The 18,431-nt window shown below is 44.0% G+C and overlaps 1 protein-coding gene across 1 annotated transcript in view; it reads left to right on the forward strand.

Moving 5' to 3' along the window:
• pou6f2 (POU class 6 homeobox 2) overlaps nt 1-18,431 on the forward strand; it is a 120,771-nt gene that overhangs the window by 93,805 nt on the left and 8,535 nt on the right. The window contains exons 6-8 of the mRNA XM_048972405.1: nt 113-247; nt 8,719-8,928; nt 15,805-15,973. Coding sequence (XP_048828362.1) covers nt 113-247; nt 8,719-8,928; nt 15,805-15,973 — 514 coding nt within the window. The remainder of the gene's footprint in view (nt 1-112; nt 248-8,718; nt 8,929-15,804; nt 15,974-18,431) is intronic.

Consider the following 18,431-nt stretch of genomic DNA (forward strand, 5'->3'; position numbering starts at 1 on the left):
GTTTTGTATGGAAAGCCTTTCTGTGAAGTATCTCACAAAAAGGGACCGACCTACAGCAGTGTCTTACGCTGCCGATCACCATCCATAACTGCTGCCCTACCTTCTCTCACAGCTCAATCCTCTGGCCACCCAGGCAGCAGCGGCGGCAGCAGCCATGAGCTCCATGGCTGGTTCCCAAGCATTCAGCAACGCTCTGTCAGGCCTCCAAGGCGTCACTGGGCAGCTGGTCACCAACGCGCAGGGACAGGTGAGTCCCCAGCTCACATCAGCAACCACAACCTTTATGGTTACTGCTCAGGGGCGATTCTAGGATTTTTTAAGATGGGGGGCATAAGAAGGACCATAATTTATACCGAGGGGCCAACATTATCATTAGCCAATGAGATGTTTTGAACCAGTGAGTGACAGGAGAGGGGGCAGTCCAGGAGCCAATCAGCTTTCAACTGGGGCCAGTGCCCCTTTGGCCCCACCCCTGTATACGCCCCTTACACCTTCTCTAATTTGCTTAGCCACCACAATCCTGTCCTTGCCTGTGCTTTTAATGGGACGTCTCTCTTCATTGAGACAACTTGTCCATCATTGTTGAAAGTGATCACCTTTCCCGGGCCCATTTTGTCGCCTCATGCAAAGTCCTCCCGACAAATTCCTGGCTGGTGTCTCCACAAATCCCCTGGGCTAAGATGGAAGCATATTAGCGTGATGGGTGCCCTCAGGAAACAGTTTTTTTTGGAGCAGAGTTGCTCAGAGTTCACTTGGCCCTCACCAAATTACATGCTACCAGCTCCAGGTCCGGTCCGAGCCCAAGAGTTACTGATTCACTGGCAAGGCTGACCGACAGCCTTTCCGACAGACTCTCTCGTTCGGCCTCCAGGTTGTCATTAGCCACTCATTTTGGCGAAGCTTCCGTGTGCCCTGGCAGCTATATGGACTCTCTCCTAGCTGCGCACAGCTCGGCAAAACGCTGACCTTCCCATATTCACAAGTTGGGAGCAGTATTGTTCCATCAGTAGCTGGAGGCTTGAACGATGATGCTTGTCAGAGAGGAGACCTCTATAATGAATCATCTTATCGCTGGAGCACACAGCACATATTAAAGGAAGATTGTATAGACAATGTGGCCCTTAGTCCAACCTTTGTGTTATTTATCCTAACCCTTGTTTCATTGCACTTTTCATCAAGGGAGTTCCTTTTTTATATCAGTGGGGATAGGATAGCTTTAGCTGCTCAATATCCTAAAAGGAGAATTTATTATTTCTGTGAGCACATGGGTTTGTCTGTGTGTGCACATAAATGAAGATTTTGGAGGGAAGTTTTTAGTTGGCCGCTCAAAGCCGCCCGAGCTTTCATTCCAAGAGCGTAAATGGCTTTCTGCGTCGAGTGCTTGCAGCATCCCACCTGAACCCCACTCCTGCTCACTTATCATGTCTCTAATGGGGAATCGACAGCCCCCCCCCCACACACACACTTCCCCTGTAGACCAGCCATCACTCCTTCAGAAGACTTCACGGCATGGATTGTGTACCAATGTTTACTGCAAACCAAACATGATAATCTGGTCTGAATAAATTTATCTGGTAAAATATAAAGCACAGAATTAGTTCAGTGTCATTTGCCAATTATTTCACATATGGGGATGGCTTCATGGGTGGTGGGGTGGGGTCTGGGGAGTTAGGATGCTCTGCCACTGGTCAGGGATCAGCAGGGATCAGGGACAAAGCCTGTACGCTGCTCTGATGAAGACCTGGCAACCAGGAGATGACTGGTCACCAGATGTTGGGCAAGGAACTAGGTACTCAATTTAGAATGGATTAGATTATATTCAGCTTTATTGTCACTGCACAGTACAACACGGACAATCTAATCTGAAAGTGCAAAAATAGTGCAACAAACAACTGAACAATATAAAGATTTGTAAGAAATGTATCTATACAGTGGTACACATGGTAGGTTGTAAATTATGAGTATTAACATCTATGATTGAAATAATGAAGAAAGATTGTTCTGAACAGCATATCAATGTATTAAATATGGGGGGGGTCCATAGCTATGGGAATCACGTTACACGTGATCTTACAGTGGGCTAAAGCTTTGCTTTAAGTTCTCTTTTCGAGATGGAAGACGGCAGCAAGGAGGGGGTTTGGTTAGACAGGAAAAAAATGCAGGATAGAACGCAAGCAGAGCGAAGGCAAATGTAAACAATGCACATATAAGGATGGTTCTCTGCGATCTGGGAGCGAAGGCGCAAATAAGCCTCCAGCCCAGGTTACTGAAATCAAAAGCAGGTCATACCAATATGTAGGCGTACAGGGAACAAGGGACAGGTGAAAAATCAATACAAACAATTACAGTCACCTGACTCTCCCTCCCAAGACCGATGGCTGCCTCCCCCCCGCCACAATGACATAGCCTTAACTCAAACCACACCCCCGGCTCAGAGGCTTTGCCTGAAATCTGTGCCATTGTTGCCTAAGTCATTCAGGATGATCAGAGCCTGAAAATCTAAGTGATTAGTGAATGAAGTCACCCTGTATCTTCTGCCAATATGTGTTTTAGTTGTATTATATATTGAAAGATGATTTATTCAAAGCCGCTCTTAAAATCAAACTCATTTTTCATTTGAGCTTTTAAAATCAGTTTACCTAAACTCTTCTAATAGACCACTGCCATTAAAACTTCAGGAGCAATCACAGACCAATTACTGTTAAGCGACATAGATCGAGGCGCCGCTAACTACTAGCATCTGCGTTCCTTCTCTTAACGCAGTTCAAGTATCTCAAATGTGCATCAGGGGAAACACTTTAGACCCAGGAGATGTCAGACCCCCTGGTCTCTGGACACCACTGGGAAGAGCAGTGGAATAGGAAGGTTAATTCATAGGTCTGGCTCCAGATGGATGTGGGGGAATGAAAGTGAGCGTGAGGGTTGATTTCGGTTTGGGGTTTTTGAGAGAGGTTTACTTCAGAAGCATAAACCATCAGGAATGAGTAAATTTAGACATGCTGAATGGGTGCAGAGAGCAAAAATGATTACCATTATAATTAAACTCCCCCCATCAGAGCCAGCCCTACTATTTCATGGGCCCTAGGCAAAACTTTATTTGAGAGCCCCCCCTACCAATAAAAATGATCATCATTTCATTTCCTCCAAAGTGCAGCTAATTCAGGGCCTGCTGTCTCTCTATTCTGCCTATGACTAACTGCTTTTGTTTTTTATATTTTCTAATTTTGTGCAATTATTTTTATTCATCAATTTAAAAATGAAAGCCTGTATAATATATGCATATTTTTTGTCATGACTTGGTCCGGGCTCCGTCATACTGAACACACCCTAAGCAGCTGCCCCTAGTTTGCCTGTGGACCCAGCCTCTCCGTACACCCCCCCATACCTCATCATGGTGGCCCATTATTCTCTGTTGAGCCTTGAAAGCTCACATCACATTCAGAGATGACTTCCACCTCCCTGCCAGTAAGTAAATAAATGACCGAAACCAGGCCGGATGGCCGGTGAAGACGTATTCACAGTCAGATTTGAGACAGGTGGCAAGAAGGGTTATATGTTTAGTCTTTGCACTACTGGGAAAATGGACATTTTGCTTGGATATAGTGGATGTGGGTCTGGTGGATGTGGGTCTGGTGGATGTGGGTGAATGATTGTGAACATGAAGTTTGATTTTCGTTTGGAGATTTTGGGAGAGAAAGCATGAGAAATGAAAGGATTTAGATATGCAGAATGGGGGATGGAGAGGAACACGGGCGAAATGATTACCATTATTAGTAAACTATTCATATTTCTGCAATAAAGCTTCTGCTACGGTCATCAGGACCGGATTTATGCTTGGGCTAAGCTGAGGTGTAGCCCAGGGCCCCGAGCTGTATGGGCCCCAACAATAACTTTAGCCTAGAGGCCCCCAACCACCTTACATTCAGCCCTGGCTGCCATTCATGTCAAAACCTTTTTGGATTGTGTGCATGAGTGTCTGTGTGCATGTAAGTCTCATCTCAGATGCTGGGTTTGGCAACCGTTGGGCTGTGAACCTATGGCGTGTCTTAGCATGCAGTTGATTTTGTGATATTTCGTGCACGTGTGCATGCAGACTGGCACCCGCGTAATCATGCGGCAAGTGCATAATGCTGCTAACAAGGCTGGACGGGGGCCCCAGGCTCCTGGAGACGCCGGCAGCACCGGGGCCCGAGCCGGAGAAGGGGGGTCATTATGGGATGGGCTAGCTGCTTTTGTAGAGGCTCAGCAGTTGACTCTACCTGACATAATCAGGTCACAGGAGCGGCCGAAGCCTGCAGCCAAACCCCCCCCCCCCCACCCCCCCATACCTCATCATGGTGGCCCATTATTCTCTGTTGAGCCTTGAAAGCTCACATCACATTCAGAGATGACTTCCACCTCGCTGCCAGTAAATAAATAAACGACTGAAACCAGGCCGGATGACCGGTGAAGACATATTCAGGTCCTTACAATAAAATTTGGTAGAGAAGGCAGGAAGGGGTATATTTCCTTGAAATGCTGCATTGCTTTATATGTCACGTCACTTTTAGACGCAGTGCAGGCCTGGTGCTTAACTGCGGACCTCAGCTGAAAATACAAAAACACGTCATTAACAGCCCCCACTGTGCATTAGCTAGCTCTGGCTAACAGCTAGTGGCTCAACTTATCTGGCAAACAAACTGACCAAAAAAGATTTGGCTCCAGCAATGTGTGGGTGATTGTAGGACTTGTCACCGAGCCCTACTGGTAAACAGGGCTGGTGGACATTTAAATGCAAGAGGTGCTGAAGTAAAATGCTTGAGCCTTAAGACCATTATTAAACTGTCCAGCACGAGTGGAGTGCAATTTAGTTCTGCTCCCTATGATTTTCCAGGTTTACCGTTGTTGTGAAGTGTCAGCGCCCTTTCAAAGCACTATCAATCTCCCTCTTATGTTATTCTTTACATGCAGAATATGGAATTTATTTATAACATGAAAATACAATGCAATTATTCTTTTTTATGTTGAATGTATTTTTTAGCAGATTTTGGGAAAGAACTAGATCAAATCAAGCTCCTTGTCAACTTGTATAAAATTCATGTGATCAGTTAGTTCTAATGGAAAAGAAATGTAAAGTTTAAAACAGTGTTCTACGGTAGTTTATTTTGTAAATGATTCCTCCTCGTGCCATTGTATTGACATCCGAATCCTTTTAATCTTTTCATTGCTGATGTAAGTTCTGAATTTTTATAACAACCTTATAACTTTCAAAGAAAGTCTTGTGTGAAGGGTACTAAAATGAGATCTTTCAGTTTTTTTATGATTAAATGTTTAATAGGGAATTAAGTATTCCAGAAGTGTTTGGGGAGTGCCAAGTTAAAAAAATAAGGGTTTCCTTGGATCTACCGGAGCACTAAAAACTAGGCAACAACAACAAATCATAACAGAACAACAGTGTAACTAAAAGAAAGTTAGCTAGACCACATTTGTACATGTATGCCTCTGCAAGCAAAATCACAATGCAAGCAAAACTCTGCTTGATAGCAATTGCTAAATACTCAGTAGGCAATTTCGCAAAAATAACACAATGTCTGAAATTCCATTTCCATATGAAGAGATGATCAGGGGACTGGAGAAAAGTATGTAACATAAAAAAAAAATCAGCTCTTCATATATTTCCAGGCCTTTGAGCGGTCCGTGTCTCAGCAGGACGGAAGGTGGAGGTGCAGGTTGGGTTCTGTTTTGCTGCTCTGGTGGTGCACTGGAATCCCAGCATCTCTAGCCAAATCACTGCGATTCCCCCAGGAGGAGGCTGCGGGCTTCATCACTTTACCTCCTGCTCTGACTGGATGACACCGTAGGCCAATAGACAGCCCCTCTCTGAAACCCCAACAGAGCAATTGAAGCTGCTTGTGCTTCTTTAGATCACAAATACCTCCATATATATATCCTTGAAATAGAGGTTCATTTCTTTCTGAGATAATCAGATAATCTTTAATGGCACCACTCTTCCAAAAATCACAGGCGACTATGCAAACGTCAGTGCATTGCAGTGATATTCCTATGGAAACAAACCAAGTATAATCACAATGAGTTACTCTGCAAGGTCAGGGATGTGACAGGACATCCATGGACACGACGGATCTAGTCAGTCCAGAGTGGTTCTAAAATACACAAAAACAAGGAGCGAAGAGCAGGCAGACGATGGTGACAATAAGGACAAACATAGCACAGAATCAAGGTTTAAGTCATTGTCACATGTGAAACACAGTGAAATTCTTATGCCACATTTGCTGGATTGGGGACAGATGCTTTGGGGTATGTGAAAATCCGCAGTGCAGAGGGCTGGACTGGGAGTAAAAATCAACCCTGGATTTAGGGGTTCCCCATGGCCCCATGGAATATTTTAACAAGTGGTTGGGAGGGGAAGGGGGTGTTGTACATAACCTACAATCCACAAGGAAGTATGTCCAGTATGCCAGATGGCCAGCCTAGGTCTGCAATACTGGACAAGTGCAGGACAAGAGAGTGCGATATAAGAATGAGTAACAAATAAGCAATAAATATGTGCAATGGGAAAACTGACCCCAATATATAATGCCAAATGGACCACAGTACATGAAAATAAATAAGGATAAAGTGTAGGATTGGATGTTGTAGGAGGAAGGGCAAGCTTATACCACCCCCACAGTGGTGTAGACAGAGGTGGGGGAGTGGGGGTGCTTCATAAACTTCAGCTTACAGGACTCCCAGTCACTAAAGACGGCGTCGCTACGTGATATGAAATTTCGCTTGATTTTCTGCGCATTTCATTCTGCCACCACTAATAATTTACTCAGAAATATTTGACGGTTACTACTTAATTGGCAAGTGCTGTAAAGCAGGGGCAGATAAGCTGAGACGGAGAGAGGGAGCCCCGGGTCCTCGGCGAGCGTCGCCGTTAGCGCCGCGTCCTGTTATCGAGGTTAAAGCACAGCCCCCTCGCCTTAAGAAGCTGAATAATTGAGTGCAGCAGCTCACCCGTTAGGCAAAGCAGCCACTGACTTGCGAGAGTCAGCGAGGGCAATAAAATATGGAAAGGGGAGGGATTTCCTTGTGAAAACGTGACAGAGAGAGAGAGAGAGACTCTGTCTACCGCTTAATGCGAGGCTGCGTAAGCAAATGAGCCGCACTGTGTGTGAATTACAAACCACCGGCTTCCTCTTTTACACTCATCTCCCTTCGTTATGTCAAAGAGCAAGAGGCGGGCAGGCAGGAAGGCCCCCAGCCCTGGAGAAAGGGCTCAAATTAGCCGAGACAGAAGCAGCAGGCATCTGCAGATGCCTGAGTGAAAACTACCCCACACCAGCCATGCCGCAGCTGGCTGTACTGTAACAGAGCAGGGCGCCACCTGTAGGCCACAGAACAGGCGACAGCCACACAAAACTATAAGGCATCCGTGCAGACGCTTGATGTCTTGCAGGTTGGGCTACGTGTGCAAGTGTTTTGTTTTATAAATTTTTTTAAAGTTATGTTTGCTATTTACATTTTTGTCAATTTTGTTTTGATATTGATCAGATTCCTCCTTTTTTCCCTGCCTGCCATTAAGGCATAAATGAATTTTGAGGCTGAAAGAAATTCTGATTGTTTCAAAATTGTATTGGAACCAAAGCAAATACCAAAGTAATATGATTTCTCTGACAACACATTTGTTTTCCAAATGAGAACATTTATCTAAACGAGAACATTGATCATTTTTGAAAAGGAACGTCTTTTGTAACATTTTAGTTTAACTTATCTTTTATTTTTATTGTATGAGCTGATCACTAATACCAAAGCGATAATGTTTTCTGCAGAAACACAGCACTTCAACAACCTGCTAATTAAAAAATTTTAGCATGAATTCAGTGCCACCTAGCAGAGCCACTGTGCAACAGCATCTACTGTAACATTCTGTTGTACGCTGAATCAATATATAATTGGGAATTTTTGTGATCATTAACATATTTAGACAGATGCAAAAAAAATATATACAAAAGCAGATTTTGCTCCTGGAGTGTCCTTACTTTGGGGAAAGTGACACGGCACCTCAGTGTGAAACTTAATACTGATGCATGGCTTGGTCGTGTGACTACCGGGCTCATGCTTTCAGGCTATTATGGTACAGCCCGTTCGGGTAATGAACAGGGAGTCGTAAGAGGTCCGAATCAAAGGCAGTGACTGCAAATGGCATTAAGCGCTGCCACCATCGCCGTCGAGAGGCTGAGGTTCTCCGCTCGGGCCGCACCTGCCATGAGCAGCCCTGAGAGCCAATGCACTGGTGACATTCAGCCATCGCCTTTGATCTCCGCTTCCACATTATGGCGGAGGAGACGAGAGGGATGGGGAGGCAGTGGGCAGGGTGGGGTGATTCCTGAATTAATAATGATGGAGATAGTGGGGGAGGGAACCTCCGTTGGCCATATTACCTCCATTGGCTTGGCCATGTGTAATCTGGTCACTGGTCTGCACCAGCACGCAGGCAGGTGATGGAGCTGATGTCCTCCAGTGCTGCGGTAGCACAATGTGGGTCAGTGGGTGGGTCTCCCAGATAACCGATCCCCCCAGCACGGATCGGGCCTGCTGCTTCTCTGTGGGTGACTCTCTACACTGCCCTGGCCTTGCTCTCTACCACTTGATACAGTGAGGCTCATAAACCAGCCTCGTTCTCAAATGTGTCTTTCCTAACCTGAGCACCTCTCCCCTTTCTCTGCGAGACAGATCATCGGAACGATCCCGCTGATGCCAAACTCCGCTGGGCCCTCCAGCCAGTCAGGGGGCGGAGCTCCAGGGCTTCAGGTCCAGCCAATCACGCCGCAACTCTTGACCAACGCCCAGGGCCAGATCATCGCCACAGTTATTGGCAACCAGATCCTGCCAGTCATCAATACCCAGGGAATCACGCTGTCACCAATCAAGCCTGGACAGCCAGTAAGCAAATACCGGCGTACTCTGACCATACACCATCCTGTACACATTAACTTATAGAAATATAAACAATCAGCCATAACATTATTTGTTCACAATTATAAATCTGGAAAAAAATGATTTGCTTGATAATCAGGAGCCGGTAGCAGGTCTAAATGAAACACAGAAATGCCTTAACAGTTCAGAATAGCTGGTTTGACTCTCCGCCTCCCACAACACTGCTCAGATCCATATTTTATTAATGGCCTTTGAGCTCCTGACACATATCGACGAGCCCGATTCCGCACACGACCCGAGGATCTTCTTCTCCGGACAAGATTTTTTTTAATAAATCTGTTTCTATATGAAGCCCTGATGCAGGTGTTTTAGGATGACAGGAAAACAGGGAGAAGACCGGCAGATTACACGGCCCTGGATCTGTCAAAAACCCCTGATGAGGTGCTTTTTTTCTTTTTTGGCAAGCCAACCCCCCCACTTTGTTTCCTTGGTACGAATAGTAATAAGCAACCTGTCAGTGGGCTCCTGTCAGGATCTTGCCCCGGTACAGATCCACGGGCCCCCGCAGTGCCGAACGCCAAACGCCGCCTTTCATTCCTGCGCTTAACCCCCCTACCGCTCCCTCCATCTCATCCCTTGCTCTTCCCTCCTTAATCATGTGATTTAACATAAAAAGGGAGAAAAGAAAAGAAATAAATATAGGGTCTCTGGAGCATGAAGGCGGAGTGGTGCGACTGCAGAGTGACGCGACGGTAAAATACGGTAAAGGAGGGACAGTACTGCTGGCGAGGTGGGGAGGCAGAGGAAGAGGAAGGAGAGTATCCCGGTTATGGGAACACGGCCTGGTGACAGCTGAGGTTTGTGTGATGACCTCGCGCTTTGAGCTCTAGACCACGGTGGAGGAAGCTGGCTTGAGTTTCAAAAAAGCCAAAAGATACGACCTAGAATTATAACATTGTTAATACATTCAAAAAGTATTTACTGATTTCCTTATTCATTTTCATATTTCTTTTGAGGGTACATTACAGGAAAGCCAAGAAACTCTACAGGATTGGAGTACAGCGTCACTGGCAAGGACATACCTTTGGATTGAGCATTAAGGGGGGTTAAGGTCTCCAGTCATTTAAGGGGGTCCAGAGGGTTGTGTTGGCTGGTTTTGATTATTAGGGGGGGTCACAACTAGAGCTGCTCGATTATCACAAAAAGTCATATTCACAAATTTTTTGGTCAGTACTGAGATTGCAATTATTTTGCACGATTACTCATTTACTTGGGAAATGACATGCATTTATTAAACTTTTTTAAAAATGTGTGTTTTTAACAGTGGATTTCCTTGAACTCTAAATAAAATTCAGTTGAGAAAGAGAGAGGGGATAGAAGGGTGTGCGCTGGGTTTATAAAACAGGACAAAAAGGGATCATCATTAAGAAACGAAATGCAGCATGATAATCATCTTATCTCAGTTATTTTGTTTAGATAATCACTGGAAGTCAAAATTGTAATTGAAATGAAACTTCAATTAATTGCCCAGCCCTAATTACATCCCCCTCCCCCCATAATTTATACGTTTTATCACTGGTGCTCCTGTTCATCTATGAGTCCATGTCAAATTAAATATGAGTTAAAAATGTGATTTTGCCACCCTTATTGACTGTAACGGAAGCACACGAGTCATGATTAGAGCACAGTTGTGTGAGTCGTTTTTGACGGAGTCATTTGTATAATTTATGCTCCCCGTTCAGGAGAGTCAGGGATGTTCCTTCCGACGCCCGATGATTTGTACAAGCTGTCAGGAGCTTTGACAGCATAAGCAGCAGCACCGTGCCCCCCCTCCCCCCCCCCCCCAGCACACAAACAAACACCTGCTGAAGGAGAAATAATTAATGGAGTTGAGGGGGAAAAAAGGCCAGCCTACTTTTAGAAAAGCTCAGCCTTCGTTTAAAAAGTCAGAACTGGTTTTGATCTGGCTGGTGAAATGTAGTTGCACATAAAACATAAAAATGTATGATTTCGCAGTCAAAGTACGATAAACAAGCGAACGAACATTGTGTTATGAAATGTACCGTCTCTGTGACTTCCCCAGAGCGCCTGAATTGATAATTCTCCGAGTATAACAATGTGTGCCACTAACATCCAGTAAATTACTCTGGTGGAAACAATGGCAGACCAGTTATTGTGACGCTAACAAAGAGAGGAGAGAAAATCTCCGTGATGGATGGCAGCTTGTCTCGTTTCCGCCACATAACAAGCTGCCATCTTTCTTACATGGCATTACCCAGAATCCCTTTGGAGGTACATTAGTGAGGTGCCGCATTAGTGAGTCCAAAGTACCCAAGGATTATAACAGTGAGATAAGAGTGCCCCACATAGTATAGAAAAAAGAAGAAAAGAAACAAGTTGTTTCTGTAGTTTATGGAAAAAACACAAGTTTCACAAGCATAAAATTGACTCCTAAATGCGCACGGACCCATATTATACCACTGGAGTTCAGAAACTCAGAGAGTTCACTGTTTTTAGACAAGTTAGGAGCAGTTACATGAAAGAACAATTGTTTGAGAATTTGAATGGGTTTCATTATCAGCATTGTTGTGAAGTATTTTCGCAGTCTAGCTTAAGGGTTGTCCAAGCAACATATGTAACAATACAATAATTACCAAATAACAATGCAAATACAAATATAATACAAATACAATAATTAGCAAAGAAAGGATTACAACTATAGCAGCTTGGAGGTCATGTACAAATTCTGAGGTGTTATTTGCTAATTGTTATCAAACGCCTTCGCTCAGTGTCAGTTCTCATATAAAATTAGCCGAAATTAGTTGTCTAAGCCCCAGTGCTGAAGGTGTGAAGCAGCAAACCTACCCTCACCTTCCTGTCCTCAGCTTCCTGAGTGATGTCATTTGGTCATGGTGACCTCTCCCTGCATAACCTACACAGATAACGATAACAATGACCATTGACATCCTCATGTTATTCACCATTCTCTGGCCAAACACTGCTAACCATCCATTCATCCCTTCATCCATTGATCCATCCATCCATACACGAAACCTTCATCCAATACAGGGTCATAATGAGCTTGGAACATATCCCAGGAAGCACAGGGCACAGAACAGGGGACACCGTGGATAGGCTGTCAGTGAATTAAAGGACACACACACACACACACACACACACACACACATTTGTATTCATATCTTTCTGGGGACTCTACTTTTGTTTCTATGGGAAAAACCTTAATCCCAACAATGGAAAGTAACTTATACACAGCCCTAACCTTAACCAATATTAACCAAACAAAAGACTTTTGCCATTTTTAGGTTTTTGATTGCAGTTACTGATTTTTATAAAATTGAGTTTCCTCTTGTGGGGTCCGAAGAAATGGTTCCCACAAAATCAAAACAGCAGGTTATTATAATATTATGAAGATACAATATAATATATACATCACACACACACACACACACACACACACACATTTGTATTCATATCTTTCTGGGGACTCTACTTTTGTCTCTATGGGAAAAACCTTAATCCCAAAAATGATTAGTAACTTATACACAGCCCTAACCTTAACCAATACTAACCATACAAAAGACTTTCGCCGGTTTTTGATTGCAGTTACTGATTTTTATAAAATTGAGTTTCCCCTCGTGGGGTCCGAAGAAATGGTTCCCACAACATCAAAACAGCAGCTTATTATAATATTATGAAGATACAATATAATATATACATCACACACACACACACATACACACACACAACCACACGCACACACTCGAACACACACATGTCGGGTAAACATATCTTTATGGGACTGCTTATTCATTTCTATGGGAAAAATGCTAACGCTAACTATAACTTTAACCCCTACCCAGCCCTAACCATAACCATAAATGACCAAGCAAAATACAAGAGTTTTTGCTCCCCATAAGGGAAAAAAACAGGTATTCAACACATTGTGCGGACATTGTGTCCCCATAAGGTAAGGTATACCTGCTCACTCGCTCGCTCGCGCACACACACACACACACACACACGCACACAAAACGTTTGAAATGGAGAAATCAGGTGCAGGTACTCCACTTGTTATTCAGAACCAGGTGTTGGTACTCCCCTTGTTATTCAGTACCAGGTCCCGGTACTCCCCATTGTTGTTCAGCACAGGGTGTCAGTACTCCCCTTGTTATTCAGTACCAGATGTCAGTAGTCCGCTTGATATTCAGAATGAGCTGTCACTACTCCCTTTGTTATTCAGTACCAGGTGCCAGCACTCCCCTTGTTATTCAGCACTTGGTGTCAGTACTCCCCATGTTATTCAGTACCGGATGCCAGTACTCCCCTTGTTATTCAGTACCGGGTGTCGGCACCCCCCCCTTGTTATTCAGTACCAGGTGCCAGTACTCCCCCCGTTATTCAGCACCAGGTGACGGTATTTCCTTTGTTATTCAGTACCAGATGTTAGTACTCTGCTTGATATTCAGCATCAGGTGTCACTACTCCCCTTGTTATTCAGTACCAGGTATCAATATTCCCCTTGTTATTCAGTACCAGGTGTCAATACTCCCCTTGTTATTCAGTACCAGGTGCCAGTACTCCCCTTGTTATTCAGTACCACATGCCAGTTCTCCCCTTGTTATTCGGCACCAGGTCTCTGTACTCCCCTTGTTATTCAGTACCAGGTATCAATATTCCCCTTGTTATTCAGTACCAGGTGTCAATACTCCCCTTGTTATTCAGTACCAGGTGCCAGTACTCCCCTGGTTATTCAGTACCACATGCCAGTTCTCCCCTTGTTATTCGGCACCAGGTCTCTGTACTCCCCTTGTTATTCAGTACCAGATGTCAGTAGTCCGCTTGATATTCAGAATGAGCTGTCACTACTCCCCTTGTTATTCAGTACCAGGTGTCAATACTCCCCTTGTTATTCAGTATCAGGTGCATGTACTCCCCATGTTATTCAGTACCAGGTTCCGGTACTCCCCTTTGATATTCAGCACCAGGTGTTGGTACTTCCCTTGTTATTCCGTACCAAGGTGTTGGTACTCCCTTTGTTAGTCAGCACCAGGTCTGAGTACCCCCCTTGTTATTCAGTACCATGTGCCGGTACTCCAATTGTTATTTAGTACCAGGTCTCAGTACCACCCTTGTTATTCAGCATCAAGTGCCAGTACTCCCCTTGTTATTTAGTGTCAGGTGCAAGTACTCCCGTTGGTTTACAGTACCAAATGCTAGTACTCGCCTTGACATTTTGTGTCATGTATCAGTACTTCCCTTGTTGTTCAGTACCATGTGCCAGTACTCCCTTAGTTATGTAGTGCTAGGTGTCAGGACTCCCCTTGTTATTCAGTGGTTATGAGAGGTGCTGGTATTCTGAAGAGAAAAACAAAGAGGTGCTGGTATTACATACTGGGGAGAACCGGCCCACTTCAAGCATTTGATACACATGATGACACACTGTTGGCAATCTACAGGTTCCAAATTGCACATCATGCTTTTGGTCTACAGGAGGAAACTCGAGTAACAAGAAGTAACTCACGTGAATCACAAATCTTTTATTCACTATTTGTACAAGTACAGGTATATTGGAATTCTTCTCTTTGTCCCATCTTGCTCTCTATAGTTTGAGGGTCACAGCACAGGATCAACCAATGTGCAGCAGCCCTGGAGCTGAGGGTTAAAGGCCTTTGCTCAGAAGCCCCACGGATATCTGACTGTTCTGTCAAGGCCACGGCTCAAGCCAGTGATCTTCTGATCATAGGCACTGACTTATCAAACTCTAGTACATAATGAGTTTCTTTGCTTCTTTTTCTACAGCTACTCATATTTGCTTAATATTTCTCAGAATACTGTTGCTTAGCAGGGGACTTATCAACAGTAAGACTTTAAAGCTTGTAAAGAATCGGTGAAAACATGAAGCCACCCACAAGGACAGCTTTATCTAACCTGACTGAGGTCACGCTTTCTTTTCTGAATAATGTAAGGAAAAAGGAAGCGACACTAAAGCAAACCGTGAATTCATAAGAATGTTGGGTAAAACTGAGCCTTTGCATCGCTCTTGCCTTACAAGCCGAGTTCAAGTGAGCGAAACATCAGCTTTTCAAGTGTGTATTGGCTCCCACTGTTTGTAGCGTGAGATGTTTTCTCGGGCATTAAAAGCTAAACCTGTTTGTGTGGAAGAACAAAGAAAATGAGGCTCAATAACTGACTTTAAGTAAAAACTGAATATGGCCTCCTACTATCACTGAATAAATGTGTATACGTCACTCTTTCCTTGATTGTTGCTACATCACCTACTCCTCTCTCTCTATTTGGGCATGTTACAGGACGCACGTACATGATCTTCCACAAAGTCTGCCCGTAACACTACTCAGAAAAATTAGCCACCACAACTATTGCTTTTACAGTGGCTGTTCTGCCATGTGATCTCAGTATCTCACTGTGGCTCATGTATCGTTTGTTACAATGATGCCCAGCTCACAGATAGAACTGTCTCTATCACAGTGCTCTAGATCTATGACTCCTCGGTCTGTCCGGTGGGGTTACACTCATAACTGTCAGTCCAGAACAGGTTTGTGGTGAGGATAGAGCCTATCCCTGGATGTACAGAGAACAAGGCAGAGTCAGACAGTTCCTGGAACAAATGGAGGCTAAGGGCCGAAGGACCTAACATTGAAATCACTCTCTCAACCTTGGATCAGTGACCTTCTGATTATAAGCACAGTGTTCTAACCCACTGAGCCACACAGCGCCCCCTGGAGGTGTAAGGCTAATTCAATGTTTCAGGTTTTGGTACATCCCTATGGCTGATGTACTGATGATTATGCCTATATTCATCCATAATGGTGAGACTTGGGGTCCTTCTCCTCTGATCGACAGCTGCCACAGGCACAGCAAGGACAGCCCGGCCCGACGTCCTCGCAGAGCGGCCTGCTCCATCTGCCACACGGCCAGGCCCCTCTGTCCCAGAGTCCCCTGCGGCAGGTGTCGTCCTCTTCCTCCAGCTCTTCGTCATCCTCCGCCCTAAGCGTGGGTCAGCTAGTTAGCAGTGAGTATCTGCAATGGTTGCCTGTGCCATTTTCTCTATTTTTTTTCCACTCTAAGAAATTTGGCCTGAAAAAGGCGCAGAAGTCAAGCTTTTTGAACTTATTTGGTTTGCCGGGTTACATATTTTGCTTATCTCAATAATTATTATTTGAATAGACTATTTTATCCACCTTTCTTAATAAACAGAATCAGAGTGGTCATGGAGTCTATCCGAGGTAGCCCAGGGCTGGGGTACACCCTGGATGGGATGCCAGCCCTCACAAAGCACATCTTACCACTATAGGCAATTTGGAGATGCCAGTTCACCAAACTGCATGGTTCAGGTTATCTTCATGATGCAGCTCTGTGTCAGAATGAGTCTGTTTAACATGATTATTTATTTAGTAGATGCTTTCAACCAAAGTGATGTATGTTTTTTGTGGGGGCGGGGGGTTGGTTGAGAACCTTGAGATTTGAACCAGCAACCTTCTAATCCCTGGTACAACCTCTGAACCCAACTTGTCAAACAGGACCCCCATCTTCAACAGCTTCCATACAATGGCAGCTGTCCCAGTGACTTCATCATCGCTTGTTGTGACAGTGATATTTTTACACTTGCCGTGTGTGTGTGTGTGTGTGTGTGTGTGTGTGTGTGTGTGTGCGTGTGTGTGTGTGTGAACACGTGGCATCCCGTCCAGGGATTGTATCATCTCACGCACCAGGCTTCCCGGAACAGCCTATGGTCGACCGACACCCTGACTGCATAAGTGTTTACTGGACACAGATGGCAGGATGGATGTTTAATCATGATTTTTTAATGCTTGAATGATTTATATAGCTTATATAATCTAATAGTGTTCTAAAACACAAATAAATAAATAATACAAAAAATTACTTTCTTGCTGTGATTGTAGGATAAATTTATGACGTTTGTTCTCCTGCAAAAAAAGAAAATTCTGTCAATTGCTGGTTCTGCGCATCTAAACTCATTCAAATTGAACAAAGACTCCAATAACTGATAAATCATATATTTTTTCACTCATTTTACCGAGCTGTTTACTCAGTGGGTGGATCTGGGCAGAGAACATTAAAACAATTCGTGGTTTCTGCTAAGCTCCTCGCGAAGCATCCACAGAGGGTACCTCTCCTGGGACACGAACCAGCAGAATTTCCCTCACAAATCTATTACCTTAATCGCTATGCTACATGCTAAAGATTACAGATAAACTCTAGAATGAAAAACGACCTCATGCAGAGAATAAAACACAGGATAACGTGGTTTGAAATATATGATATTAGTGCTTAATCTAGTGCATGATATGGAGGCTCCAGATGGTAATTTTCTACGAAATGCATACATTATACGACAAAAATGTAATAAAACATATTGTGTGTGTGTGCATGTTAGCTATTTCAAAACCTCTCCTCAGGTCACTCCAGTAACTCCGGTTACCATCTACGACATTCATATGTTTCTTGAACGTGATCACCAGCACACCTTGTTTTGCTAATCAATACTTCATTTAGATTATTAACGGTTGAAATTAATTAAAGTGAGCTGGTGCTAAAATTTAACAAATACGTTGAATGGCTGAGGTGCCTCCGAGGAGAGGTTTCACCATTATTCAGAAGTGTTCATCCAGCCATTGAACAAGATATCAGTAACAAAGAAATATTATGTATTTTGTTCACTTGCATATATTCTAGCAGTAACACTACTTGAGGGGACACAAATAATGTAGTAGTACATTCTTACTTAATGCATCAATTAACTAGAAACTAAGTGTTAGTTACATATTGATCACATGTTCATTAATCAATCATAATGGTACATGTACTTAATCTAGTAACTGTATTTAATCTAGTAACTGTATTTATTCTGTCTGATTTATCCTTGAGTAGTAAATGAGTTACTGAGTTATTTCAGTCCCCTCAAGTAATGTGTTACCATAATAATTCATGCAAAACTGTATTTTTTTCCGAGCAAACTTACACTTTTAGAAAAATAGCTTCAGTATAAACATAATTTTCTTCCATCTGCTGTCAGGGATGGAGCTAGAAAGAGACCCCCCCCTCCCCCACCCCCGACAAAATGGCATCTTGGGCCCGACACACAACAGAATTTTCATATTAAAATTTCACATATTTAAGGTCCTTGTAAAGTTCTGGATCCTCTAAATCAGCCAGGCTGTTCATAGCCCTACTGCGCTGCTGCCTGGTCTATAGACATGTCTCTCCTTGAATTTTGGAGAAAACAAAGATCCACAGTCTGAGATATTGGCAAAGCCTCTGATGGTAGCTGGAGGCCACCAGTCATTTTGTGGGCACCCGATACCCACAATCCTCTCGACACAACAAATCCGAGGCTCACAAATGCATTATGTCTGCAGCCAGCAGTTCCTTCCATGTGCCTGGTGCCTTTGTTAAAACGCTACTACAAGCACTAACCGGTTTTCTGAGGTGCAAGCCGGCCTCTCCGG

This window comes from Brienomyrus brachyistius, chromosome 1, assembly GCF_023856365.1.
Source record: "Brienomyrus brachyistius isolate T26 chromosome 1, BBRACH_0.4, whole genome shotgun sequence".
NCBI classification, from domain to species: Eukaryota; Metazoa; Chordata; class Actinopteri; order Osteoglossiformes; family Mormyridae; genus Brienomyrus; species Brienomyrus brachyistius.